This window comes from Platalea leucorodia, assembly GCF_965183815.1.
Source record: "Platalea leucorodia genome assembly, chromosome: 8".
In the NCBI taxonomy this organism is placed as follows: domain Eukaryota; kingdom Metazoa; phylum Chordata; class Aves; order Pelecaniformes; family Threskiornithidae; genus Platalea; species Platalea leucorodia.
In genome coordinates this window covers 53,606,447-53,634,445 of record NC_138830.1, presented here as the reverse complement: position 1 = coordinate 53,634,445, position 27,999 = coordinate 53,606,447, and the positions used below count along the sequence as shown (strand labels likewise).

At 46.0% G+C, this 27,999-nt stretch overlaps 1 protein-coding gene across 1 annotated transcript; it reads right to left on the bottom strand.

Moving 5' to 3' along the window:
- Nucleotides 1-268: 268 nt before the first annotated feature.
- ATP2C2 (ATPase secretory pathway Ca2+ transporting 2) lies at nt 269-27,733 on the bottom strand (the record flags this gene model as incomplete). The annotated part of the gene is made up of 27 exons (XM_082320822.1): nt 269-381; nt 1,074-1,215; nt 1,559-1,654; nt 2,255-2,402; nt 3,104-3,220; nt 3,303-3,371; nt 4,035-4,201; nt 4,685-4,735; nt 4,831-4,928; nt 5,513-5,683; nt 7,078-7,234; nt 7,817-7,918; nt 9,348-9,437; nt 10,258-10,359; nt 11,094-11,191; nt 13,180-13,304; nt 14,544-14,610; nt 14,835-14,910; nt 15,744-15,812; nt 15,911-16,060; nt 16,141-16,249; nt 17,442-17,503; nt 17,596-17,631; nt 17,714-17,803; nt 19,605-19,721; nt 21,054-21,164; nt 27,635-27,733. The coding sequence occupies 27 exons, from the start codon at nt 27,731-27,733 to the stop codon at nt 269-271; spliced, it is 2,832 nt and encodes a 943-aa protein (XP_082176948.1).
- Nucleotides 27,734-27,999: the final 266 nt, after the last annotated feature.

Below are 27,999 nucleotides of genomic sequence, written 5' to 3'. Positions count from 1 at the left end.
ACTGTCACAGCATTCTTGACATATAGATCAATGTTATAAAAATATACCTGGTCTTGGTTTAAAACAGGAGCCGCTCCGGAGGTTTCTGTAGACAGCTCACACAGCTCAGGTAGAGCGTGTAGAAGGAACAGGCTCTGGAGTAGGAAGGGCTGTCGGTACAGATCGACTTGAGTATCTTCAGAAAGGATGCGCGGTGTCAGAAAACGGTGCATTTGGATTATCCAGCATCACAGCTCTGTTCCAAGTATAGCTTTAGAGGAAGTTTGTATCAGTTATGACATCCCTTTGTGTGCTTCGGTCGGCAGCAGCGTTTTTCACAGAGTTTGACGAACTCGGACACAATGAAAACTGAGGAAGCCAGTCCGGTCAGAAACAACAGGTCTGCCGAGAGGAAACAGAGCGGAGATGAACACAGCGGCCAGCTGGATTTCATGCTGGGCAGGAATCCCAGCCTTCCTGCAGTAGGTATTTGTGCTGGTGTAACTCCATAGATGTATGGCCTAGCTATGCTTTTCCTAGCTGTAGAATTAGAGAAATGACTGCGGTAGACAAGGAATACCCATGCAGCCAGTTGGTGTAGTCCACTTGATGGGTGGTAACCTCTGCGTTAATCATCTGGGATCATTGAACCCTGCTTCTAACGACATGCCTGATGTGGATGCAATAAAATGGTAGAATTTGTTTAGACTGATTCAAATGGTAAAATATGCAGTGCATTTCAGCTAGGAAACATTCCCCCTGCTTTTCCAAAATGGAGTGACTGCATAATGATCCTAGATAGATTTATGTAGAGAAATATCATCGTACAGAGCTTGTGGAAAATCTTGCATCCCTCCATTTACATGCATTTATGTGCAGTAAATCAAAATTTCAAACCTAGACTGGGATAGTATCATTAACTACTACTACTATTTCTGTATAGCAGCGTGTATGTATAGAGGTATAGGAGCTGTTGATTGATTTCCCCTACCAGCAATCTGTTGGGAGCTATCATGTACTAATTTGGCAATTGCATCTGCTTTTTAAAATAACTTTAATTAAAACCCCACATCATTATTTATTTTGTAACTTACCTAGCACTCTTAAATTCTCCGTCTGGAAGATCTTTTGTAATGGAGGGACGTATATAACAGCCAGCTGTCCCAAAAATGACCCAAGCACAGAATACAAGAACATGCGGTTTCGAAAAAAGCCTATTTCAAATATCAGCTTTGTCTAGAGAAGGGGGGGGGGGGGGGGGGAGGGAAGAGAAAGAAAGAAAAAAAAGAAAGAGAAATGTAAAATTTCCCAATCTCCTGCTGGTACTCGAATGTCACACAGTTCCTTTGCGTGCAAGCTCCATTACGTTTCGAAACGACATGAAGGCTAACTTAGGCAGAGCTACGTAGTTAAAAGTGTAGTTGCAGCTGAACTATGATGGATAACTTTATAAATAAAGATGATAAAAATCACGCTGCTTTAAATGACGTTAAAAAACCCCATCCTATGCAACATACTAGTATTCTAATGTTTATGTCTGTTTTGAGACAAGAGATTGTTGCTGACAGAGCGATCTCACCTGAGAGCGGCATGTCAGGGCATTGAAGAGGTCAAAAAACACAAAACAGGTAAAAGTCATTGTTGTGGTTCGAGGAGTTATGCCACTTTTTGGATTCTGAAAGCACATGTAAAAATTGAGGGGTTAGTTAAGCCTTAAAAAATATGTCATTTTAACAGATGAATTAAATATTCCCTTTAATGACCCCAGTCAATTCGAAGGGTAGTAAACCGAAGGAATAAATCTAGTTCTAACCATTAGAGATAGCATTAATTTCTCTCTGCCAATTGTTGAGTTTATGATCTTATCAACTATGTTTGAAATTCTTAAACTGATGTGGAATTTGAGTAAAGAATATTCTAAATTAAATTACTTAAGCTGCTATAGTAACAGTCACTATTTACTAACAGCAATTCACAGTACTTGGGTACTCAGCATTTTCTACTTACATGGAAAGCTAGAGGTGAAAAGTACCGTAAAGCACTGAAATCCTGTCAAGTAATGGTTTTCCCATTCTAGATCGGAAGCTCCGAATTGGAGGCAACACAGGAAGGCAGAAGCAGCGCTAGGAGCCAACCCTGGCTTCTTAACCCTCTGCCCGTACTGGTCCTTCCCCACTGGCTGTATTTCAGAGTCCTTCACACGTACTTCGGAAATCGCCCTTCACTTTGTTCTCCACCCTCATGAAAACAAGATTCGATTGCAGATTTTCCTCACCTCCTTCCAGAAGACAAAGAGGGTTCCACTGATGATAATTATAGCTGACATGAAGATTTTCAGGATCAACGATTTGCTGAGTATAGTATCCGTGATACATCGGGGTGGCTGTTTGATAGCATCCTGATCAACAGGTTCAACCCCCAAGCTGCCTCCGAGAGAAGCAGAGGGATGTGTTTAGTTAAAGCGGATCGTCCCAAGATGGTACTGTTGATAAAACGGGATGGGTCTGGAGGATGAAATTCTTTGAAGTACGGCATGAGAGATATCAGCATTCTGGCAGGGATATGTAAGGCCCCAGATTTGTCCCGAGACTCCTACCCCAAAGGTCTTTTTTGCATAATGAGCTGCTAAAATGATATATTAGACTACCATAGTGCATCGTACCAGTATCCCATCCCAGAGGGAGAGCTAGCTGTGAGACTGTGGACAACATCTCTTCCACGTTGTGGAAGTAGTAATTGTAATTAGCAGTAGGTGTAATTAGCAGGTGGACGAGGTTCCTAAGTCTTGTGATTTTGGGGTGTATACCCCCACGTGTACCCAGTATTCCCTTGCCAGTCCGATCTGCAGGGCTACTAGCAGGTGATGCACTCAGGACAACAGACCATTTGTAGGAAAAAAGTGGAATAGTTAAGTGATTCCACCACAAAACAGGAGCACGTAAAACCTCAAGTAAACCTGAAGTAAATGCTTTTGGAGGGAACAGGATGGAACAAAAGTACAACTTGTCTTATCTAACCACCAGATGATTGGCGCATTGATAAGAAATCATAACAGCTTGTGTTCCTAAGCCAAATTCAGACATAGTAAAACCAAGATTATTTTGCTCATTTGACTCTTCCATACCTCTGGGCTGGCGGCCCATCCATGATGATGTTGATCCATAAGATCTGCATAGCATTGAGTGGATTTGGTAGGTTGAGCACTGTTGACAGAGTAATTAGGCTCAGAGCTGAAATGCTCCTGCAAAGCACAGAAGAACATTATTCTGCACGGCCTCACCTAAAAGGTGCCTTTGCTGGAATCGAAGCAAACAGGAACTTACGTGCTCAACTGGAACCGGACAAAATTTTTTATGTTGTAAAATATTCCTTTTCCCTCTTCTATTGCATTCCTGGAAGGGAGAGCAAAGTTTATTAAATAACTGGTACTCGCACTATTTTACACTGAGCTCCCTGTGACACTCAAAATACAAGTTGTCTTCTCTAGCACTTATTTCAGATGAAATTCAGACCCCAGCTTGGGAGATGGACATCAACGCAGCATCTCAGTGAAAATGACTTTATCAGGACCAGTAGATCTGAAAACCCTGGTTCATATGGCCAGGTCTTGGTTCATATGGCCAGCATGTGACCCATTTATATCCTCACTCTACTCCTCTACTCTGCCTACTTTCTCTGTTGTTGTGAACCAGCAGAGAATTGCAAATTACGTCTTTCCTCTGAGCTTCCTGGATGAGGCAGAGAGCACCAGTTATGATCTACACAGACTTCTAGGCGCTTTCAAATCCCCGATTAGCTACAGCAATGAGAAACCAGGGCTTTCGGATGAAAGGTAGCTTTGTCACCACCACTTGAAACAAAAAGCCATTGCCGTGTACGCAACTGAAAATGAGCCAGACCCACACTAGTTATCTCCACTTACTGCCTGTTGACTTACATGTCCTGCGTCTTGCGTCATTTCCAGGGCTAATCACATAACAGACTTGTTGCAATGGATAGCCAGAAAGTATCTGAAGGAAAAAAGCATCTGATAGTAAGAAAGTCGCTAAACCTACATTACTGTTGAGAAGTCATCGTCCACGAGAATCATGTTGGCAGCCTCTTTGCTGACGTCTGTACCGGCTTGTCCCATTGCAATCCCGATATCGGCAGATTTAAGGGCCACGGCATCGTTGACACCATCTCCTGTCATTGACACAACAGCACCAGACCTCTGCAAAGCCTGCGAGAGGGGAGAGATGAGAGGCTCTGAAGCCAGGAGAAGATAAGCAAGTCCTGTTGGCAATCACAGGATTTGCACGTAATATTGAAAGAGCAGAAGTGCTATGTGACTTTGAGAGTAAAGCAGACTCAGCAGCTCACTGAGGACAAAACTTAGACCCAGAATTAAGAGACTGGATTTTCAGGAGTACAGAGAATCTCACAACTCCAGCAGGAGTTAGAAGACGGGAGTAAAGTCCCCAGAAATCATTCTCTTGATATTATGATTGCTAATATCTCGCTAGTGTCTACCAAATGACCCAGGCCAGGTCTGCAAGAGAAACGCTGAAGTCTTGAAGTGTAAATAGTGCAAATGATGTAGCTTTTATGTCCTTCAGTTTGAGCTGATCCTGTCTTGGAAGATCAGGTGGTCTAGAGAACTGAGGGGCACCCCCTACATCTTGTTTTTGAGAGACATACAATGGATTTGAGAGGCTCTTAGTACCTTTATGATTTTTAGTTTGTGCTTTGGACTTGTTCTGAAGAAAATGGAAACCTGAAAAAAAAAAAAATACCAACCATACGGTCTTGTATTAGATGGATGCTATTGGAAATGGAACCAAGCCTTATTTTTGTAACCAAAACCATTACATTTTTAACAGCGGATGACAGCTCTGCCTCTGCCAACTGGTCCAGCTCTTCCCCAGACATGGCTTTCAGCTTCCCATTGCAGAGCCCAATATTCTGTCCTGCAAAGAAAAGCCCAAGATGAGATCTGCCCGTCAGCTCTGGAAAAAGCCAACTATTTCCTAACTCAAAGGATAGAGGCAGCAATTAAAGAATTCACTGGGCAATACTTCTGAACGCGGGGCATCTGACAGGGCACACAGCTCTCCGGCTCTGCGCTGGGCTGGTCACCCTGTCCTTACTCAGCTGGATTAGGGAAGCAATACAATACCCAGAACAGGAGCCGATACTAAATCTGTATTATGTATTATTAAATGTGTATTTCTAATGGCAAAATTAAAAAATGGGAAGCGCAGAGATACTCGCACTCCAAACACCAGTGGAGTCTCTAATCCCAGCAACGCCATCTGTCTCACTGAAGGGTCTTACACTGAGATTTTGCCATTTCTGGCACTAAAATAATGGAATTAAGTTACTGGAATTTGGCCCATAGTCCATAGCTGTTCTATCACTGCATTTAATACGATTTGTTTCAATGGAAAAGCAAGAACTCTGTGGCATTTAAAGTTGATTATCAAGTGATGTAACATTTGACTGATCTGACAGACATCATATAGACGTGCAGGAAAGAAGCTAAGTTTGCTACCTATAGCCACAGCGGTTTCCAGGGCATCTCCAGTTATCATCTTTACGGATACACCAGACTCAGAAAGGACTTGAACAGCTTCTCTCACTCCAGCTCTCGGGGGGTCAATTATTCCAACCAGACCTAAAAACGTTAGTTTGCCGAGTTCTGGACCTGAAGCCAAAGCAAGTACTAGAAACAGAGAGGGGGGAAGAAAAGACTAAAGTTATTAATAATGCATTTCCATACATTAAAATGAACATTTAGAGGAGAGAGTAAATTGCCAGTTTTCCAGCAGAAGTAGTCGTTAAAACCAGACCTTTAGTCATTATATTCAGATCTTGTTTAGACACAAAAAATTGGCCCACTCAAATAATACCAGTTTCTCTGAATCAGAGCATTTCTGTTTCACATGTTTCTCTTAGGATTTATTTCTGTCTAATTTAAATCTGTCTACCAAGTCTTGCCTAAATGCAGATGGATTAAATTGGGACAGTGCGGTGTTAGACCAGACGCTATTAAACTACTGTGTCAAACAACAGCGCTCCTGTAAAAACTGAAACTTTTCTTGTTAATCTAAAAATGTGAAATGTAAACGAAGTTAAACCAGTGAAACTTCCATCGCGTAAACATCACGGCTCTGAACATTTTGTTTCTGTTCTTGGTGCCTAACCGTATCATTCAATCATTCTTAAATCACTCAAGGATATTTTGCCAGGGGTTGATGTCAGTGTTGCTTTGATGACTGAATCACAAGCTCGCAGCAGCTGCCTGAGCTAATCGCTTTTCTTCAGGGCGGTAATTCGCCACTCACAAGGCAGATGATTCAGATATTGTAAAGCAAGCTCCGTACATGAGTTACTAACCGCAAGACACAGGGCTGGAGAATATGTACATTAACTATACCATCTTCCAGACCCGGCTGCCAAGACTTATTCTCATCTACTTCCACCCTGGGAACACGCACAGGAGACGGTGTCTTTTTTATTGTGTGAAAGCCTAAGACGTTTCCGAAAGGGTGCTTCGAGTGATGAAGGAAACGACACGTGCACAAAAACTTCTGTGGGCTGTGCACTGACACGCAGTCAGGATGAAAAGGAGATCATTAGATTTGGTCCTAATAAAGAATTGAACCAAACTTCAAATAAAAATCACAGTGCCCAAATCCATGTTTTGATCCCCTTTCAAAGTTGCTTTTTGTTGCTCTTGAAACAGCTTCTCTAAAAGCAAAACTTGGCAGAGCGGCGCTTAGATCGGGTTCAGCACAGAGACTTTCAATGCAACATTCAGACCGTATCCCAGGCAATCACAGCACCCCACGGAGAAAAAACATTCAGCGTTTCCCGTGCTTATTTTCAGCTCCTTTCAATCTCACTAATTTAAACCCAGCAAAAAAAAGATTAGTGGAAAGCAAGCATCCAGCAGACCTAAGACAGGCCGCTTGGCAAACTCGCACAAGTATTATGAAGAGATCATGCAAGCGATGCTGAGGACTGAGCCTCTGTCCGTCTTGACCAACACAGGGCAGGAAAGCATCAGGGCATGACAACCCGCAAGCTGAAGTGACACGGAGGGTAAGGACTGACCCCGTAGGCCTGAGGAGCCCATGCGTTTTTCTTCCTGCTGGTAGAAGGCTTTCTGCTGGGGCGTAAGTGGTAACGAGATGCCACCGCTGTTATACAGAGTGCAATACCGAATAACTTCTTCAAACGCTCCTTTCATAAAGTAAATATCTTCCTGATCCTTTAAAGTAAGGAGATAATATACTTTATCAAAAAGAAAAGAGCACATTCTAAAAATACTGATAACGCGTAAGGCTTTACATCCCCAGGTAAAAAAGATCTTCTGTTTGCTCTTTACCTGTTTTGTAAAATGCCCAGGTGCATGTATTATTTATAGGATGCGATATTTTTGCTCTAGCCATTTTTCATGTTCAGCTGTCACAGACAGAATGGTGCTAAAAAGGCTGGTGAGTTTTTAAGCCAGAGTACAATATCAGCCAAAACGAGCTCCTTAACCCAGTAAGGGAAAAAAAGCCAATATTTTCTTCCAAACATCGTACCTTTCTTCCCCCGTCAGTTATCTGGGGACAGCTTTTGTTTTCCTGCTCAAACCACTATATGAAAAGTATTATCTTCTCCCATTCAAACACGGCTTTACAAGCTAAAATTACACCCAAGCTGGGAATTTTGAGGTTTGTTCAGTTTGCCTCCTGACACAGTTAACTTCTGAAAACATTATTTGCTAAAGAGATACCATTTCGTGCTTATTGTTGAAGTGCACGATTAGGAACATGAAACCAGCCAACACCACTGTTTGCTTTACCTGATTTTTCAGCGTGCATTTCACAGCCATCCACTTTTGTTCAGAGCTAAACGGGATTTCCTTCTTTCTTACATAAATATCTTTTATGTCAGCCAATTCCATCTAAAGTAAGGTAAAACAAGAAGAGCACTGTAATGCTGAACAATGCCAAAGCTTGTGTGTATTTTCCATATGACAAGCATTGACTGTTGACTATGTGCTTCCAGGCAGTCGTATACTACAGAGGCTCAAGAGAAAGCATGGGGAGAGTAAAACTCATTTTTCAAACCCATCTTTTCCTTTTGGTGTTTGATGTGGGATAAATTAAACTGGAGTTTGAAGCTTGATCCTTGTTGACTTTTGCAAGAACTAGGGAGCTGCACTGCTGTCTCGGTGGGGCTTTGGGGCAAAGGAGGCTCAAGGCCTTTCCCTAAACCCGTGGCTAAGGGATGGGCAGAGCAGCTTTCTTCCAGCCCAAGCTCAGCCTCCTCCACTTTGGTTATTTCCCAGCCATCCCACTTGGAAGAAAGAGAGAAATTGCAGAAAACTGAATGGTCCATCATGGATGTGGTTTCAGATTATTTCCTGATGGGTTAAACTCAAAAAGCAAGTCGCCACAAGAAGACCCTTCAGCTATGAAGTACGACAGTGCAAATCAACACACGCCTGCTTTAGCAGCACACGTGGTGCTCTAGGCGCAGTGGGAGCCATCAGAAGTAGCTTCCAGTCTCTCTCACCAAACTAAAAAATAATAATAATAATAATAAAAAAATAGAAGAGACAACCCCCCTCGTATTCTGCTATTGCCTGGCTACCAAATGGTGGAGCAGAAGGGAGATTTTAATTTAGCATTTAGGGAAATAAAATGTCATTGTTTTACAAAAAAAATCGTGGTTTCACTGTTAGAGTCACAAGCTTTCAAAACAGGAGGTAAGAACGGGTGTTTGCATGTGCATCATTTCATCAGGCTCCTTCTGTGCTTTACAGCCCACCTGAGGTCCCTGGATCACGGGCTGCGTAATGCTGATTAGATGATACCTTGAGGCGTTTTATGGTCCTCTGCCTATGAGTACAAATGCAATATTCATCAAAAATTCTTGTTTTACATAATTGTGACTAGAAAAAAGTAAAAAGCTAGCCGATGACCCAAAGTGATGATGACCCTCTGCCATGCTTTCTCATAGGGCCTGTTCTTGCTCATTTTTCGCTCTCTTTTCCTCCAGAACTCTTAATAGGCACATACAGAACATATAAAAAAGGCAGTCTGGTCTGAGCCTGAAAGAAATCCATTAAAGTAGTGTAATTGCACAGATTAACCAAGGAAAACAATTATTGCTGTTAGCACAGAAGCTCAGGGAAGGTATTTGTCCATGACAAGAGATCTACATGGGAGAGGTGTACATCTACCACCTCGGGGAGAAGACAGAAGGAAAGACTAAAACCAGTCTGGGGACTTTAAAGAACTCTGATCACTGTTCTCAGACCTAACAATTCCATTTTTTTTTTTTTTTTTTTTTAATTTCTGCAAAATTTTAAATCTTAACAGTCTTACCTTCATTGCAAGGGCAATGAGAGCTCCTTCTGTGGGCTGTCCTATCATGGTATTTTTCCTAATAATGGCATTGTTGACCACACAGCCAGCCTAGAGGAAGGGACATATTTATGTGGTTTATTTTTTCATAACTAAATTCATAGCTTTTTCATCTCTTCAAGTGAAATAACGAGAGACTGGAGAATGAAAGCAGCCACATCCCAAAGGATGTGCTATTCCCCATAGCAGCATCTCTTGAAATCAGTTCTTCTGCTTTCTGAACCCACTTAATCCATAGATACACCAATATTTTGGTAAAATGTTACATTTTGGATAAATTAACATCAAGCAAAACATGATGTATATCTAACCAGCCTGATAAATCATGAAAATGAAAACTTAGTCTCTCCTACTATTGCTTCTAACGTGTGGTATAGGTAGAATAAGACCTAACCTCCACTTGAGATTCCAGCTCAGCTCTTCTCACTACCCAAACACTTCGCTTTAGCCTATAGTTGAACAGGCAAGATTTTATGTAATGCTAATACAAAACCCAGAGACTACCACAGTACATTTATATATTGACTATGAAGCTAGCTAGAGTCTAGAATCTATCCACATTAAAAATCTGAACATGATAAAATTGAGCAGTCTCGCCTCTGCCAGAACTGTATTTTTATCCAATATGTCATTGACCATTTAAGCTGATGACTCTGGTCTCTCTTTATATGTCTTATGATTGCTAACTTTCACCCATAAGCTTCAGGTATTATATTACAATTACTCAGAGCCTTCCCACAAGAATGCTCTAGCAGGCCAGTTCATTCTAGAGTTACAAAAGTGGCTTTTTTTCATGCTCATAACCCAAAGTGATTTGTACAAATGAAAACTGCCTGTAAATAGGACAAGCTGGTTCATAATTTATACTTACCTCCACTAGTTTCCCAACTGAGATGTTGGAAAATTCTTTAAGAATCTCCTTTGATGGCAGAAGATAAACATTTCCTTCTCCGTTGTAGCCCACCCCACTGACCTGAGGAAGGGAAGGACAGAAGGAGCAAATTTCCCAGTGCCAGGCAGGACCGTACCATGGCTGTATACATTAGGCTGCGCTTGAGCAAATTTCTGATTTTGAAGGCATGCTGGGATTATTCTGTCTAGCTCAAAGCAATGCTTATAGGAAAGACTGCGGATAATGAAAATATAATACTACAATAGCTGTATAGGAACAAAAAGAATCAGCTTGTCCTATACAGAACTTGTTCGCCATGAGTTCAGCAGTCTCTTGCAGCTCCGTCAAGACATCCAGGCCTTTGGTAGCAGTGGCTTCACTGGTTTTACCCTACTGATGACTGGCCCGTGTCTCCACTGCCTTACATTTTGCACGCCTGCATTTTTCACCCACTTTGCACGCAGGTAAATGAACCAAGTGGAAGGATCAGGTCACTCGTCTAATAAATATTCCTACAGAAGATGGGCCCACAAGGGTCAGCGGCAGGTTTCAGTATTTACACTAATTGCAGAGAAAAAGGCAGATGATGTCAATGAACATCTTTATGGCATCTGAGCAGCTTTTGTATGCTCAGCCCCACCTCTGCCTGTCTCCAGCACCGCAAAAGTCCCTTCTCTTAATAGAACCAGTGGTATGCAAGAAACCGCTCGTTTTGGGACTGACTCAGCATCCCTGATTTGGACCTAATTGAACTAAAAGCAAATTGGCCCTGCTGAGCCTGAACAGGAAAGTCCATATTACCGCCTCGGCCATACCTCTGCCTGGAACCCATCCGAGGTCACGAGCCAAGTCACCGTCATCTCGTTGGCTGTCAGAGTGCCTGTCTTATCTGAGCAGATGACATTGCAGCAACCTGATGCAGGAAAGTTTTTAATCAGAACTAATAAATAATGCAACTGAACAATGAGATTCAGGGCCCAGAAGAGGGAGAACTTCTTTCCCTAATGTTACTAAAACTGCACCAGTGAGAAAAGGGAGAAAACACCAAGAAATGGATGAGTTTCCTAACGGGGGCTGTAAGGAAAGGATTTGAGTGCACGTCAGGGTATCGTGCACATAATTTGGATGCGAGATGTGGTAGGAGACATCGGAAGAGGGACACATCATCCTGAGCATCATATGGTGGGCAGTCAGAGAAGGCACTCATCTCCAGGGAGTGGATCAATGTTTCTGAGCTGCAATATCCCACAACAGAACAGCTGTTATAGCCTGAAAAGACCTATCAAATTCCCACTCTGCCACATGCTTCCTCAGATGGGCCATTTAACACTTGCTTCTCTAAATCAGGAATAACAGCCCTTCCCTGCCTCACCAAGGGATTCTGAGGGCAGGTGTGTTACAGACTGCTACAAAAAATACTTAAAAATCCACGGCTAAGAGCAGGAGCTGCCCCGCTCCTGCTCTGCTCTGCGACAATCCTGCTTCAGTAAAGCACATTTCTTCCAGGGCCCATTTATACCACAATACAGCAAAGGAGTAAATTAGCAGAATCACCACATTCAGGCTAGTTTCCGCTCCCAAGAAGGGGAAAAATTACTTTAATGCAAAAAAGAATCAGACTTCAGCTCCCTTCTAAGTCTGAATCTCTTCCCTGGCTCTGGAGATGACCACACTGCTTAGGCATAGACCCCACGAGCATGATGATCACCAGGGAAAAGCCTGGAGAGAATAAAGCAGATCGGGCTGCAATTAAATTAATTGCAGTTTTAAAGGATTAGCACAGAGCAAAGCTGTCGCCTCCAATAGTTTTAGTTATTTACAATTAAAGAATCAGATAAAGAAGAAGGATTATTTTTCTCCTTTTCAGAAGTTTAACAGACATGGCACAATTAATGTGTGGGAGAGTACAGTTTTTGCCGTGCTTAGACTGTATTGCAGAGTAGCCGGGCATCTGGCAGCTACACCTATTTGGGTGCAGCCCTACCAGAACGAAATTCTTCATGAGATAAGGCTGTTTCAGATGTCCTGGGTCAGGGCAGATACAATAAAATAAGGGTGATAAGATTCCTTAACTGCAGAACAAACAAGGGCAGTTCAAACAATAGTAACATTTCCAAGGAAGACAGATTTTAGCTGAAGGATCCGGCTGTGCGGCAGATATTTGTGACTGCACGGGCTAGGCTTGGCGTTTAGTGTACTGTTTAATGAGCGGTACTAAATACACAAGTCTTGTCCTTCATATAATTGCCATACTGACCAAGGTCAGAGCAGCAAAGCCTGGAACACAGTGACCTGGGAATAAGGGCCAATTTGAAGATAAGGGGAGGTGGAAGAATAATTTCATTACAGTTCATTCTGCCCTACGGTTGTGAGGATGGGCTGGACACCTTCTCAAGGTCCTCTCTGTCCCTGCTTTCCATGACTCTTTGGGTAGCAGGGAGATGGCCACACAGGCTGCAGAAGGACAAATGGTTTTCTTTATGCCACCAGGCTCAACTTGAGGGGCTGCAAGATTTTTTAGCCAGATACTGAAGAAGCGGACAGGATGGACCTGCAGGATGATCCCACAGAATGGGGAGGAAGGAGAAACCAAGCCTTTCAACCCAAGCAGGGCACGCATGTCTGCATAGAGGCTCTGCTCCCCATGGGCCAATGCCATGGGTTGAGTTGCACCATTCCTAGCACCAGCCTGTGTTAATATCACTAAAATAAGGGAAAAGGGTGAGAAACACGGGGTAGAAAGTGTATTTAAGTCTGAGTGGGTTGCTTTGGCCCAGTAAGCATATTACAAATTTAATTTTTTTAATCAGACCAAGGCTCACTTGGCCAGCCCGTTGCTATCCAGTTCAGATTTCAAAGCCTGGCAGATGACCAAGCTGTGTGGCCCCTTTGCAGCCTTACCTAAGGTTTCTACTATGGGAAGCTTCTTCACAATCACCCTTTTCTTGGCCATCCGGAGAATGCCCAGCACCAGCGTTACGGTGACCACGATAGGAAGGCCCTCTGGGATGGCAGCCACCGCCAGGCTGGGGACAGCGGAGAGAAAACAGCTTCAACACAGGGGTCAAACTACAAGTACGGATGAAAACATGTCAGAGGGACATTTCCACGGGGGGAGTTTTCCTGCTTATACGTGCGTATCTGAATGGGAGCGTGCACTGCTAACCACTGGGACTCCTGGCACACTGTAAATAGAAAAGCAGGGTATTTATCCAACCCTCCAACCTTTTTCTGGATGATTTTGACAGAGCAATTACTTTTCTTCTTTACATTGCCAAAGAGCATTAATTTCTGGCTAATAAGGATTTAGGGGTTGGATTTCGTTTCATTTATTTAACTTTCTGAGGATAGAAGTTGAATATCCCTTGGCATCCTGGCTCACAGGCTAGCTACTGGCTCCTGGCCACATGCAGCCCCTCATCTCCTCTCTTACATGCGGGTACAAGCTATGCCAGGACAGAATCAGCTCCCCAGATGTCCCCATGCTGCACACGCTGCATCGGAGCAATATCAAAACCTGCAACACCTGACATGCTAGAAAAATCCAGACGCAGTCTGTATCCGTCCCTTAGTCATTCCTTGGGTAACTCTGAACACTTCTAGGTATGCGCAAAAAGTAATCAAGGAGGACTTTCAAAACCATAGGCTGTTCTCCAAAACTCAGGCTTAACCACCTTTCTTTGCCACCACCTTCCCCCAGGAGATAGGAAGGTGGGCACCGAGACAGTTTGGCTTCTCTCTTGTCTCCTCATCCATGGTTTTGTTTCTATTTCCATAGAAAACTTTTTTAAAGGATTGATTTCAGAGCCATGACAACACCAAACAACAGGTTTTATGGGTACTACTAAAACCACATGGTTTATTATGCTTGATTAAGAGGTTGTGCATGCTTTTTATGCCGCATAAAATGCGCATTCCTATCTTTAGACGTAAATCCAGTAAGAACAGCAAAGACTAATATTTGCTGTTGCTACACTCCCACTAAATTCATACTACAGATAGGAAAGGACATTCACAGCAGGTTGAGGTGGAAAAACCAGTGAAGATTTTCAAAATACTGATTTGCAGAATTAAATAAACCCTCAAACTTGTGGTGTTCTTTTTTCTACTGAACTCTGTTGTAAAGCTCACATTAATTTCACCAGTGCAAGATCAATACGTGTTGATGAAGTTCCCTTTTGTGAAAGGTCCATTGTTTTGAAGAGGGGATTCCCTGGGGCACGTGTCATGAGCAATCAAAGGGGAAGGTGCTCTCCAGTCCTCACCTAACTCCAATCGTGAACATGCTGAGGAGGTGCTTCCCTTGTAACCAGCCAATAAGCATTATTAAACCTGGTGGGGGAAAACCATCTGATTAAAAAAAACTTCAATAAATTTATAAATATCTAACCCGCTTTAACTGTTGTTGGAGAACTGAGTATGCAATGTGGTGTCTCTTCTTGAACCCCCAAAGTCCAGGTAACCCACGTCAACAAGTGCTTTTGAGAAAAGCGGCCCTGGAGCACAGAGGGCTTTCACAGCTGACCGTGCAAGCGTGAATATTGCGTCCGACTTACCGATGATGCCAAAGGAGAAAAGAGTGAGTTGCTTCCCCAGTCTGTCCATGCTTTTCTGGAGAGGTGTTTTAGGGGTCTGGAAACATCAGAGTACAGCTGATTTTCTTTGCTTTTTTCATAAGATAAGATGACACTCAGCCCAGAACAAGTGACCCACACCATCCTGGTTCTCCTGACAGCGGTCCCTACAGCTGCTCGATACCCTAGTGCTTACCCATCCCAAACCCCCACTGGGGTCTGCTGGGCACAGACCACCCCACAGGGAGAGAGCCTCTCCCTCAGTGCACTCAAGACAAGCAAAAAGTGGGAGAAAAAGAAGAATTATATTCAATTATAGCTGGGGAGCCACGGTAGAGACAGACTAAGGGCTAAATCAGAAAGGGGCCTTAGCGATTGAGTCCAGGACTGGATAATGTGTGTGCAAAGCCTCTGGGACAGGGATGAAAAGTCTGGACCCCCATCCCTGTCCCAGAGCCTTTGCACACATATTACCCAGAAGCGTCTACTTCTGCTTTGCTGTGATTTCTTGCATTAATGGATTAAGAGTTAACTAGTTTCTAGACCCTCGTCTGTGTTAGCTCAGAGCTCTGGCCCATGAAACTTTGGCATGTGTAGAAGTAAAATTTTATATATGTAGTGGAAAGCGGGGTGAGAGTGGGAGAAGAAACCATGATGTTTGAGTGACTACCAGGTTAGGCACAAGCTGAGCATCGCAAGTCTGGATTTAGAAGCCTAAATCCTGCTTATAACCTCCTTTTTTGACTACAGCACTTCGGCGTCCCTCAGTCACACAGGCGTTTTGTAGCAGAAACAGAAACGGACGCAGCGCAATAACTCTCGGAACTGCTCCTCCTCGCAAACTTCCACCCAGAACACCCACCATTTCCAAGAAGACACAGATGACTTTACCTCTTCAGCTTGCATCATTTTGAACACCTCTCCAAACTGTGAATTTTCACCCGTCCCAATAACTACGCCCTGAAAAGAAGGAAAAAAGAGAGGGGTAGATGAAAAAAAAAAAAGCTAGAGATTCTGTAACTAATGTCGAGGAGAAGATCGAGGCTGACAGGACTCACTTTTCCCTTCCCGTACCGCACCAGGGTCCCCATGAAAACAACGTTGCTCAGCGTGGTTATGTCTCCGGCTTCCAGTAAGACACTGTCAGTCTTGTTGCAAGGCTCAGCTTCTCCGGTAAAACTGGATTCATCCACCAGCAGATCTGTAACCTAATTAAAAAGGCACATTTCTGGCACTGTTAAGACAAGAACTTTCCAAAACAGGCTCTTGCACGTGTAGCTGTACTTACCTCTATCAGCCTGAGGTCTGCAGGAACCCTGTCGCCAACAGACAGATATATGACATCTCCAGGCACAAGCTCTCGCGCTAGAAGATGCTGCAGTTTTCCTTCCCTTAGGCTACGTTAGACAAATGGAAAAAGACGAAAGGAAACCAGGCTGTGAGGTTTTTATTCCTTCTGCAGGCTTGGGAATGTGACTGGCAAGAAAGCAAGAGCCCTGGCCCAAAGAGCTTCCACAGTAAATAAGAACGCAAAATCTTCAGAACAACGAGGAGAGATGATTATGCTCAGTTTGGGCTCAGTTTTAATTCATAATCAGATGGGCAGGTTATGGCATTTCAGCAATAAGTGACTTAAGCAGTACTTATACAGCAGATAGGAGTGACAAGATGGTGTGCTTTCCTGTGACTCAGGCTTTAAATAATGAACTGCAGATTCTTTAACCTAAAAAGAAGCTTTTTTCAAGCTAGAATTACCACTGGCATTTCATTATTGTATTAAAAGTACAGCCTTTCAAGTGGTTAGATGTTTATGGTGTCATATCATAAATAAACAAATAAAGAACAAACAGCGGTGTTTGTAAGATCCAAACCTGGGTGAACTTTGGGCCAGCAGAAAACCCTACGCTGCTTTTGCAGTGCAAGGTTTCTCTGAGCCTCACAGCTTATTTATGTTGGCCGTGACAAAACTGTTTTGCAAAGACATAAATAGGAAAAGTGTTTCCTGTAATCTAAAGCACTGATACCGAACATCAACGCAGTCAGGGCAGCGGTATCTGGTACGCCCTACCACTGCTCCACGGGCAACGGCGTGACTGCGCTCGCGTGTGGCTGATGGGCACCGAAACGCCTGGCGTGCCCGTGCCTGGCACGCACGTACAGCGACGGGCAGGCGCGGGCGAGGAAACCCAGCCCACGTGCGCCTCCGATCATAAGCTGTTTCGTGCCAGTCTCCCAAGGGCGAAACTACCCTAAAGCCAAAAAAAAAATATGCAGGTGAGGTTTTTCCTGCACGGGGAGTCAGCGACGCGCAAGAGGCTGCAGGGACCCTTCTGCAGGTGTGGAGGGGACATTTCTGGGACCCTGCTGTCTCTCAGCATTTATTCAGTTCCATTGGGTGCCTACTTTAAAAATCAGAGTTATTCCACCCCCTTTCACCATGCCTTACAGCTGCACCCATACGCGGTGCCACCCCTCCAGGCACCGGGGTCTCATTACGGGCATGACAACCTGAAGTCATTTTCTTCACCAGTCGGTTCTGCCCTCATAACCCAAACCCTGCTAAAACCCACCGAACCAAGCGTGCCTCACCAGTTACACTCGGGGGGCACCAGCTTGTTAAGTTCTTCCAGAGATTTTTCCGAGCGATATTCCTTTTAAACAAGAAAGGAGAAGAAAGCCAAGTTACACGAGCGGGCTCGCTCATGACAGCCCCGGCCGCGGAGCCGAGCTCCGGCTGACGTACCTGGATGAAGGCCACGGTGACCACGATGAGCACCGCCTGCGAACAAAGAGGGGTTACAGGCGTGGGCACACCAGCCTCAGAGCGGGAAGGGCTGGGTTGCAGGAGAGGTACCACCTACCACGGCGATGCTCGCGGCGTCCTCGTATTCTTTCGTGATGACGCTTACTAAAGCGGAAGCCAGCAACAAGAGAATGAGGGGATTTTTGAACTGAAAAAAAATAAACAAATTGCAATATAAAGTTAAACATGGCACTGCTGCAGCTGAGCGGGCCTCAGACCTCTTCAGAAAGGATTAGAGGTCTGGTTTTGCTGCAGAGACCCTCCTTGCTCGTGACAGCAGCATCGCTCTGCCCAGGCAGAGAGGGTGCAGCCCCCGCGGCCGGGCTGAAGCCGGCATCGGGGACCAGCAGGACAAGGCAGAGGCTCACACCGCAAGACACGAGGTTCCTCTCTTTTCCCCCTGCTTGCACGGGCAAGGCTCGCCTTTGCAGACATACAGCGCAGGACTGACTAAAAGCTCCTTGGAGGCACGATAGGTACAAACAAAAACTTTATTGTCTTTTTAGAATTTGAAACCAGAAATCCTCTTTCTTTTTCTCCTCCTCTTTAATTAATCTGCTAAACTCTGTGCTGGACCCAGGGCTGCAGGAGTCAGATCCTCACTTTTTCCACTTTTAAACACAGATTTTAAGGACCTTTCTCCTACCTGAGAAAGTTACATCAATTCCCACATTAGCTAAATGAAGCTGTAAGGGAATTAAGTCAGGTAAAGACAAGACTGCCTGTTTTGGGTAACAGACGTGTGGTGATGCACAGCAGGAAAGCCAAGGTGTAAATTTATTCCTTGCTGAAGCCAAAGCTGGAAGTCCCTTCGTTTCTCTTTAGAAACACTGGGCCGAAGGGGATGCTTTACAAAAATAGCAGCTGGAAGAAGCCACGCCAAGTGTCTGCTGAGGGACGAGGCTCAAGGGCAGAGGTGCGAATGGCGTGGGACGGCCAGCAGCTCTTCCAGAGACCAACAGGTTGTGGAAGGATCAGAGATGCCCTAAGGAGTTCATCTGGTGTCCCAGTAGGAGAAACAGCTTGTGAAGGATGAGCAGGAAAAAAAAACACCATCTCACTTTTTACTAAGAATAAAAGAATCCTTGAAGAGACTTAGTGATGATTACAAACTGCTTAAAGAATATTGATCACATAGGGAAAAAGGGATAATCCATGAAATAAAAATAACCTCTTTCAAAGCAACTAAAATCTTCATGATCCAGCTAAGCAAGAAGAAAAATCAGTCGAATTGCTGGTTGAAAGTAAACAACAACAACGACCATTCTTGTTTGGTTAAAAGTGCTAAAAGAGAGGTGAAAGATGCATTAAATACTGATGAGAATGAGTTAATAAAAGCAAAACTCAAAAGGATAACTCAGCTGGGGAAAAACAAGACAGCAAATACCACCTGCTGCCTGGCTTTTTGGGGGCAGCTGGTTTGAAATCGTGGCTCTTCACCACGCGTGGCACCGTGTACGAGCGTACCCCTTACTGATGTATTGCTAACAGAGACACTAACACCCACCCGAGCTCTACAACTGCCTCTGCTTTTGCTGGAGGCTTAGGGCTTTCCTTCACTGGGGTAATCAAAATCAGAGCGGCTTCCAGCTACTACTGCTTTTCCTCAAACCTTTCGTGATTTATCACTTGCCTGAAAGGGAATAAATGTGCTCCAGAAATCAGGTCACTGATCTATGGCTTTTGATTTGTGGGCTGTGTGGAGATAAAAAGGTTTATTTTCTTTTTTTTTTTTTTTAAGATGTTATCTTCACATGAAAGGACGCTGCAGCTGAATCTCACAATGGCTTTCCCGGGGAACAGACAGTTTCTGTACCCCGGGCACAGCCTGTTCCAAGGCTGAATCCGTGGAAGCAGAAATCCTGAATATTTCAGTCTAGAGACACGCTCAGGCCAACCCAGCCAGGGCTTTTTGCCACGAAATGAGAATCTGTGCAGAAACTCCTTACCTGGTCTAGGTATTTCTTCCATATCGGCTCTGTGTTCTCTACTGAAAATTCATTCCAGCCGTGTTTTAACCTGCGCTGTAGCACAGAACACTCAGACAGTCCAGTTTGTAAGTCAACCTAGGGGGAAATTTGAAAAGAAAAAAACCCAACCCAAACATTACATATTGTAGAATAGTTATAGAAAACTTCTTAAGGCAAAGTTATGTTAAAAACCTATAAGTAGACTGGGCAAGATGTTCATGATTCAGTCCCTCACAAAACCATAAATCTATCCACTGTTTTTCTGTTTAGGTATTTATTTTTGTTAAACTATAAAACTTTACCATCAACCGTCACAGAAACCCATAAATTAAGCACAAGTTAATTAAAAAAAAAAAATATTTCCACTAGTGAGAAACCATATAATAGATGACAAATTAGAAATTTAAAATAGTAAAGGTAAGAATTGATTTCTGGTTTCACTGTACATTTAAAGAAAAAATAAAAACACCCTGACAAAATTCAAAGAGAACAAATGGCGAAGGAATAACATCTATTTTGCCTGGATTTAAAAAAAATAGCAAGGTCAGACACCAAAATATCATTATATATATTAAATATAGCACTATAGCTTTCCCTGGTTGTGGGGACTCAGCCTTTCTAAATTTCCATCTATTTTTCATACATGGGGTTAAGCATGAGTTAGACCATCAGATTGTTTCTTTTCCCAAGGGCAAACTCCAGTGCAGACGGAGAAACCGGAGTTTCCTTCCTGAGCCCCAGCGTCCCTCCATCCCGCCGGCTACGTCCCGGCTGCGGGGAAGCTCGAGTGGGGCCGGGGCAGAGCGGCCCCGCCACCGCGGGGCATCTCCCCGCTCCGCGTGGGCAAACGGGTCTCTGCACGAGCCGAACCAGGCGACGGCTACGGCTCCGCTGTTTGCTTGGGGCAGGGATGGCGAGGTGAATTCACATCTAACAACTCAAGCTGCGAGCAAGCCTTTGAGGAGTCATCTAAGACAACGAACGCGATGAGTTTTGCCTCTGAAATGAAACCTGCTACGAAAAGCAGGGGGAAAAGTGCTGTGTGTATTTGCACAGCGTTTTCCAAGGAGCTGCTGTAATTCGCATGGGTAACCTGTGCAGCCTGCGCCCGGGCTCCTCTGCCAGCCTCGGCAGAGACCTGCGAGCGCTTCGTTTCCCAGGCCGGACAATTGAACCCTTTCACCTGCAGCTCACAGAGCCGCTCGCTTCAGTGAAATCCTTCCCCAGGACAAAGCAAACCACAAATGCCTGATGCTGAGCCTCGAACACGGCCAACACGAGGATTCATCCCACGTAAAGGCAGAGGCCTTGGGTAGTCCAGGAGTTTGCACGTGAAACCAAAGACCAATTTTGCTGCTCCGTCTCTTCCCAGAGTCAGATTACACAGGCTGTGTTGCTGTGTTCACAAAGACCTCTACAAACCCTTACGTTTAAAGCTTTTGCCAAGTCTTCTTTATGGCATTTACATGCATCTTTTGGGGGCAGAACTGTCACCTCCTTCTCCTTCTCAATTATTTTCAGCTCACACTCCTCATGGGTCTAAATAAATGAAATAAAGCAGTCGTTAGGCAAGAGCACAGTTCACAAAAGCATTTCAGCATCTCTTCGCTTTTTCCCTTAATCCCATTCCCTTCCCTCACCTTGCCAGCCGTGTGACTTCAGTTAGCTAAAACACTTCCTAAATCACAGCACTTTACAACGTTCACAAATTAATCTTTATTACAGCCTCCAAGCCAGGTGCACATTCTTGTAGTGGAAAGAAAGGCTGTTAGGAGCTGGATCACCAAAAAGACAAGTGCACGCCACCGCAGCGCTGAGAAAAGCGTGCCGGGCTCCGCTGTTTGCGGGCATCCTGCCCGAGGTGAGCATTTTTCCATGCCAGTGTCTCACAGCCCGCTGCACGCTCAATGCTCAGAGCAAAGAAAAAAAACCTTTTCCCTTGTTAAAAACGTAATAAATGAACAGAAAATGCGAGCGAGAAAAATCTCTGAGCCTGTGGGAGAAAGCAAAGGTCTCCTCTCGCATCTCCATGGCTGTTTTCCTCCACCGCTGGCTCTGCAAACGCCTCCGAGCAGGACAAACCCCTCCTGCCCCATCCAGGCAGCCCGAGGGCTGCACCGAGCTCCCAGCACCCAGGGGCTCAGCACCCTGACCTCTTTTCCCTTTTGAGATCCCTTGTCCCCTTTTCCAAAACGCTCTTTCCAAAGCGGCAGCATCCCCTGAAATCTCAGCCAGGCACAAGACAGAACATCCAGTGTTTTGCAATCTAAAGCCTGAGATAAATGCAGAAAATCTCCTTGGCTGTTCGCTCATGCCGGTACACAGAATTGGTTTCTGTCTTGTGCCTTCCAGAGAGCTCGTAGCAGATGAGATAGGAGCACCTCTAATCCCTGCTCCTCAAAAAGGCTTTTGCCTCTCCCATACGTTGCAGCCCCCTTTTTATCGCTGTTCACTGACCCACAGTACAGCTGCTAACGCGTGAGATGCCGGCACTGACCTGCTCCCAGCAGAAACGCAGAAGAGCTTGCTGTGATCCCTTGGTCTATGCAGTGCTCATTTAGAAACCATTTTGCCCCAGGAACAAGCTGCCTTTCCAAAATCCCAGCAATTCGCCCAAGATTTCCAAGGATTTTCTCTCTTCTACGAGTCCCTCACACTGGTGACCACGTTTTGCCCAAAGAAGCTGCAGTATTTCTCCACTGTTTTGAGGCGTACTAGCACCAGGCAGCACCCTTATTTCACCATTTCCTTAACAGACATCCCTGGGAGTGACAAAAAAAGTCCTTCCATGTTTAATACCAACCATTTATTCCCACTTGCGTGTCCTACTTGTACAAATTCATCAGGTCCCTGTAACTTTGTTGACTCCCAGACACTTAAAGACCAAAATCCATCCATGCATCTAAGGAGATGGAAAGACTTGCTGGGAAGAAGATAAAGCACTGTCACGTATAGAAACATACCTTACATTCATTACTGGGCTGATTTGATTAACACGGTTTCTACAGGCTCCTCTGTGCTGCCGGCAGCACATTCAGGTATCAAGGTACAGCCTTGTCTCGAAGGAGTTTAAATTTTAATTAAAGGAGGTGCAGGGTGGGAAGAGACCCGGGCACGAGGGTGACATGCCTCCAGCCCCCCGGGGAAGCCAGGGCCCAGCTCCATCACCAATATTTACCTTTGAAAGGCGTGGAGGAAACGAATGACAGAAGCGTATGGATGTGCCCCAGCCGCACGCAGCCAGCGCTGGCTGCAGCTCAACAGGGACCCTGGCAGCTCCCTGCTCCTTACAGCTGGGGGCTGGTGTGAAATGAACAGCTTTATTGGGAGGAGTTCATTTGCATTGGTTAGCTTACACCTGTAAGTGATTTCCCCTTGACAAACGTGGCACAGTTTTTCCTGCCAGATGAACGGCTCCAGAGATGCACAAGTTGGGAACGCATCAGCAGAGCCCACCTCCCTCCTCCTCTGCAAAGCGCTGCCGGTGCAGGGCCCCTTTGCCCCTAAACGCATCCCACCCCGTGTCTGTTAGGCACCAGGCAAGCCTGAGCAAACCTCTCCATAAGCTAACCTCTCGTCCTGCATTACTTTCTTTTCTATTTACTTTGTAAAACAGATGTGGGCTTATCAACATTTACATTTTTAACCTTTATCCTTTAGGCATAACTCAAGCACAACAGTGCACGACTCCATACAGAGGGCAGGAAGAAGTGAAAAAGAAAAAAATAATTATTAGTTTATCTGTTGCTTTGCAAGATCAGGAGGTATTGGAGGCTGTAAAGAGCAGCTGGCCGTGGCTGGGAGCCGTGCAGCAGCCTGCCCCAGCGCAGCTCGGAGCACGCCCGGCACTGCCGGACCCGCGCCGCTGCTCCGCATCCCTCGCCCCGACACAATCCATCGGTTGTTGGGCCGCGCAGCCCAGGCGGGAGGGAAGCGAGCGTGGGGCTTTCTGCAGAGCACAGAGCCCTTGCTGTATACTCTGGCAAACAGCCCAAACGATCAGTTCGCGGGATTTCCCCCCCGCCTCCGCCTTTACTGAGGTTTTGCATACTTTTCCCCCTGTCTTAGATTACTTTAGACCAGCTAATATATTGTAACCTGGTCAAAAGTGGGCCAGGTTATTTAGTCTAACAAGAAGGCCTTTAAAACATTAAGCAGAAACCCTCTTCTTGTGTACTCTTCATCCTTACTAAAAGAAATAAATCAAACCATTCCCCCAGAAGCCCTTTGCGCTGTGTTTTTTGGTGCCCACGGCAGGCGGAGGAGCTGCGCGGCAGGGGTGCAGGCAGCACGCAGAACCCAACCCGGAGCAAACCACAGCCCTGCAAGCGAGGGGCTGCCTCGCTGGGCTTCCTTATCCGAGCCCCAGCCGTCTCCCACCCACCGCCCTGGCTTCAGCTCCTCTCGCACATTTTCTCGCTCCCCCATCGCGTGTCGAACGCAGAATTGCAGACTTTCTACGTGAAATAAAGCCTCTCGTCTCCCCGCTTGCAGAAGTAAGCGTCAAAATAGACACTTTGATGGTTCAAAAAGCCATGGGTTTTCCAGAAAAGCTGCTTGAAAACTATTCCCTGGATTTTAAGTTGCCCCCAGGGCTAGTGGTGGGCTGACTCAGGCCGGGTGGGCAGTGCCCAAACCATGGGCTCATTGCCCCCAGCTGCACGTCCCCCCCTCGCACTGCTCTCTTGCTGCTGCTCAAACTTGGCTTTTCCCCCCCCGCCCCTTAATTAAAAAAAAAAAAGATCGTCCAGCTCCCTTTAATCTAAAGCAAAGCCCCCTGAGCTGAAAGATGGCATTGCCATCCCTGCAGGACAACGCCATCACTGCAGCTCCACGGCGATCCCAGTTGAGGAGCCTCCTCACCCACCCAAACCAGTCCCACCCAGGCCTCAAAAAACCCCCAAACCCAAGAGTTTAAGGCAACTTCATATACAAGGTGTCCTGGGAGGGAGGTGCTGCAGCCCTCAGCCCAAAACCTGCAGAAGCTGGCGGGAGGGAGTTAACTCCTTGCCTGCTGGAAGCTTTTTAGAAGCAAAGAATTGGGCTCGACACTTCTAAGGGGCTGAAAACACGTGTGTGTGAGAGAGAGAAGTCTGTGTGGCTGCTGTGCAGAGGCAATCCCACGGTCTTCCTTTTTTCACCTGGCAGGAAAGCTGCACTAGTTAGTTTATTTTGAGGGCATATAAAAAGATAGGCACCTGCACGATAATAAAACTATTCTGATAAGGTTGCTCTGCATATCCAGGAGGATATGGAGCCTCTGAAAGTCTCCAGGAGATAAATGTTCATTGGTGTGAAAACTGAAATGGAAAAAAGCCTTGACCCAAACTGGAATAGTAATTTAGCCCCGAATGTAGGATAGGGCTGGGAAATACCCGGACTCCATCTCATGGCTACCGGATCTTGAATGGATCAGTTGTTGTCGGGTTTTGGTGAGGAGAAATGGAACAATTGCAAAGGAGAAGTCCTAGCAGCTCCGAAGAAACTCTGAAGATATTAATGCACTAAAATCTCCTACCCAGGCATGCCTGGGGTAGGAGCCAGCTCTTTCTAAAGCTAACAAGAGAAAAAGCCCCTAAATCACAGCAGGTCCCTGGTGGGTTGGCAGCAGATCTCCACGATGAACTCTTCTCCCATCCTGATGCGCTCCGAGACCTTAAATGTTTCCATTTTGCCCTGGGATTCAGTTATTTTGGGATGAAGGAGGCAGAGGGAGGCCTGTGCCTGCACATACGGCTCCCTCCCGCTGGCACCCGCCTGTGGCTCCCGCGGGACGGGGCTGAGCATCGCCAGTCCCAGCAGCACCGGGTGTGGAAATGGAGGCCACCCACAGCACGGAGATGGACACGTTGCCCTGGATGGTGTTACAAAACCCACCCATCTCATCAGGTGAAAAACTATCAGGAGCAAAGGGCTGCAGCCCCCTGGGAAAGCTGCCCGTGACCGTATCCATTGGGTGCACTGCGTGCATTGGTGGCATCCACTGGGTGCCACGGGGGTGCCTCTGGTACACGGTCAAAGGGAAAAGGAGATGTGCCCCGCACAGGGGTTTTTTCACTTTCAAACACACATACACAGACAGGTACGTGTGCTCGTGCACGTGCGCGCACACACGTGGATGCTCAGAAGAAAAATCTTTGGAAGTTCTTCAGATTTCTGCAGGAAACACATGGTTCTCACAAACCGTAAATCGGCACCACAAAAATTCCCTGTGATTCTGAATGGGCCACTGTAGAAAAAGGGTTGAAGCTGTATACGGCAGAGCCTAGACACAGGCTGTGCTTGTGCTGTGCTGTGGAAGTTCACCGTTCTGCCCTCGCCAGGTAACACCATCGCCACAGCCTCTGAGCTGGGCATCGCCTCACGGCTACCAGCGCTGGGGCTCTTCCTTCACAACCCACAATTTGTGTATTTATCCTGGCTTGTGTCCCGTCAGATCACCCGGACTCACATCTTTAAGGCCCAGGACAACCCTTTGACCGAAATACTTAAGATCTATAAGATTGAAAGCGCTCTGTTTTCAAATAAAGAAGCAAAATACCATCCTTAGAGGAAATGTGAGTCATTTACCAGCCTAAATCATAACCTGAGAATACCTTCTTCATTTATCAAGTCCCTGTTGTCATTTTGCATTGCTGCCTTCTTCCTACGCCTGCAGCCAAAACGCCGGTCGTTTCCCTGACCTGTTATAGAGGTATCACACTGCACGGACCAGAGCTAAAATTCAAAAAGGGTTTATATTTGGAAGTAAATATGTATCATTACTTATTTTGGCACAACAGAAATGGTACCTCCAAAGAACAAGCCAGACTAATTGCCGGTGGCCTCCTGCCCACGTACGATCAGGAATCTCAGTTTCCCATCAAGGCGAGATTACAGATGCTTTCTGTAACGTCAACAAGATCTCCCTTTCCTGGGATTTTGAGCTGTGTTTAAGCAGTGCAGAGCAACATTGCACAACGCGCTGCTCAATGTCTTATTTTCTTCTCCCTGTAGCACTGGCCAACCCCCATACTGGAAAGACGAGGGTCAGAAGAGAGCAGAGGATTAGATGAAATAACATCTGAGAAAAGACCTCAGTCAGACAGTCATGGAAAAGAACAGGAATATCTCGAAAGTGTGTGGATGGTGCTTGTTGGGATGGGACTAAGGGCTAAGCCTGCATGCTGAAGCAATTGGACAAATCAGGCTTACGTGGGAGGGCACCCGACCAAGCTGACGCGTGGGAGAAAAAAATGGGGCTTGAGCAATGGAAATTCCTGGGCTGAGCAAACGTGATAATAAAATAATCCCAGTTTTGTGGTGAAAAAACAAGGAGAAGAGCAAATGTGACACCTAAACCACCACTGGCCACTCTTTGGTCCATGTGCACCGAGGAGAGGTAGCGAAGGGAGGAGGAGAAAAAAAAAATCAATGTTCATACATCAGCATTTTTCAATAAAAGAAAGCATTATTTTGGAGTGGACTCTGCAGGTCTGAGCTAAAGCTCTTCTCGGCTGTTCATTACCGGTACCGACTGCAGCAACAGGACAGAGGAGGGGTCACAGCCCGTCCACCCGCGCCGGCACCGGTGGCAGGGGGTACGCCCGGGCCAGGGTCAGCCCCGCTCCTCATCTGCCCTTCTGCTGAGACAGCGTTTGCATTTCGTGCAAGCACGCCCGAAAGCCTCACACAGCGCCCATGGGCCTCACGGCAGTCGCTCTGCTACGAGTTTTGTTAATTTTGAACCTCTTCAGTGCAGAGAACAATGTTGCTGGCCGGGACTTTGGCCTGAGCTATACGTCCTGGGAGTATCGCATAGAAACCAGTATCCCCATCTCACCCCGCTGCCTGGTAAACATCATTAACCTCGTCCCTGTTGCACAGGGAACGACTCAGCACAGAGAGAGGAGAGAAGCAGCAGCAATATCGAGTTACCGGTGGGACAAAGCAGACAAAGTAGATAAATTTAACCCCAATTACACGAACTGTTTCAGCAGGTCCAGGCAAGAGGCACAGGCAATCCTCACCTCCTCTTCCGGCTCGCCGCTTCCAAGGGGCTGATATTTCTGCGCGAAGCGGAAAAACGACCTTTTCTGGAAGAGTTTGGCGAAACCTCCTTCTACCATCTTTGCTGCGCAGCGGTGGGAAGCGCCCCGGGGGCCACCGGGACGGTGCCACCCGCTGCCGGCAGCGCTGGCTCGAATTCCCCTGCAAGCGCGGGGCTATGGTTACGGGCAGGGAGAGGCAGCGTTTACCTGCCGCCAAGTCACGCCTTCGGCCGCAGGTGCCGGAGGGAGGCTGCGCGCCCTTCCAGCAGCGACGCAGGGTGCTTCGCCCATAAAACCCTGCCGGGGGTAGCCTCTCTGTGTTTAAGACCGTGGCTGATAGAGGA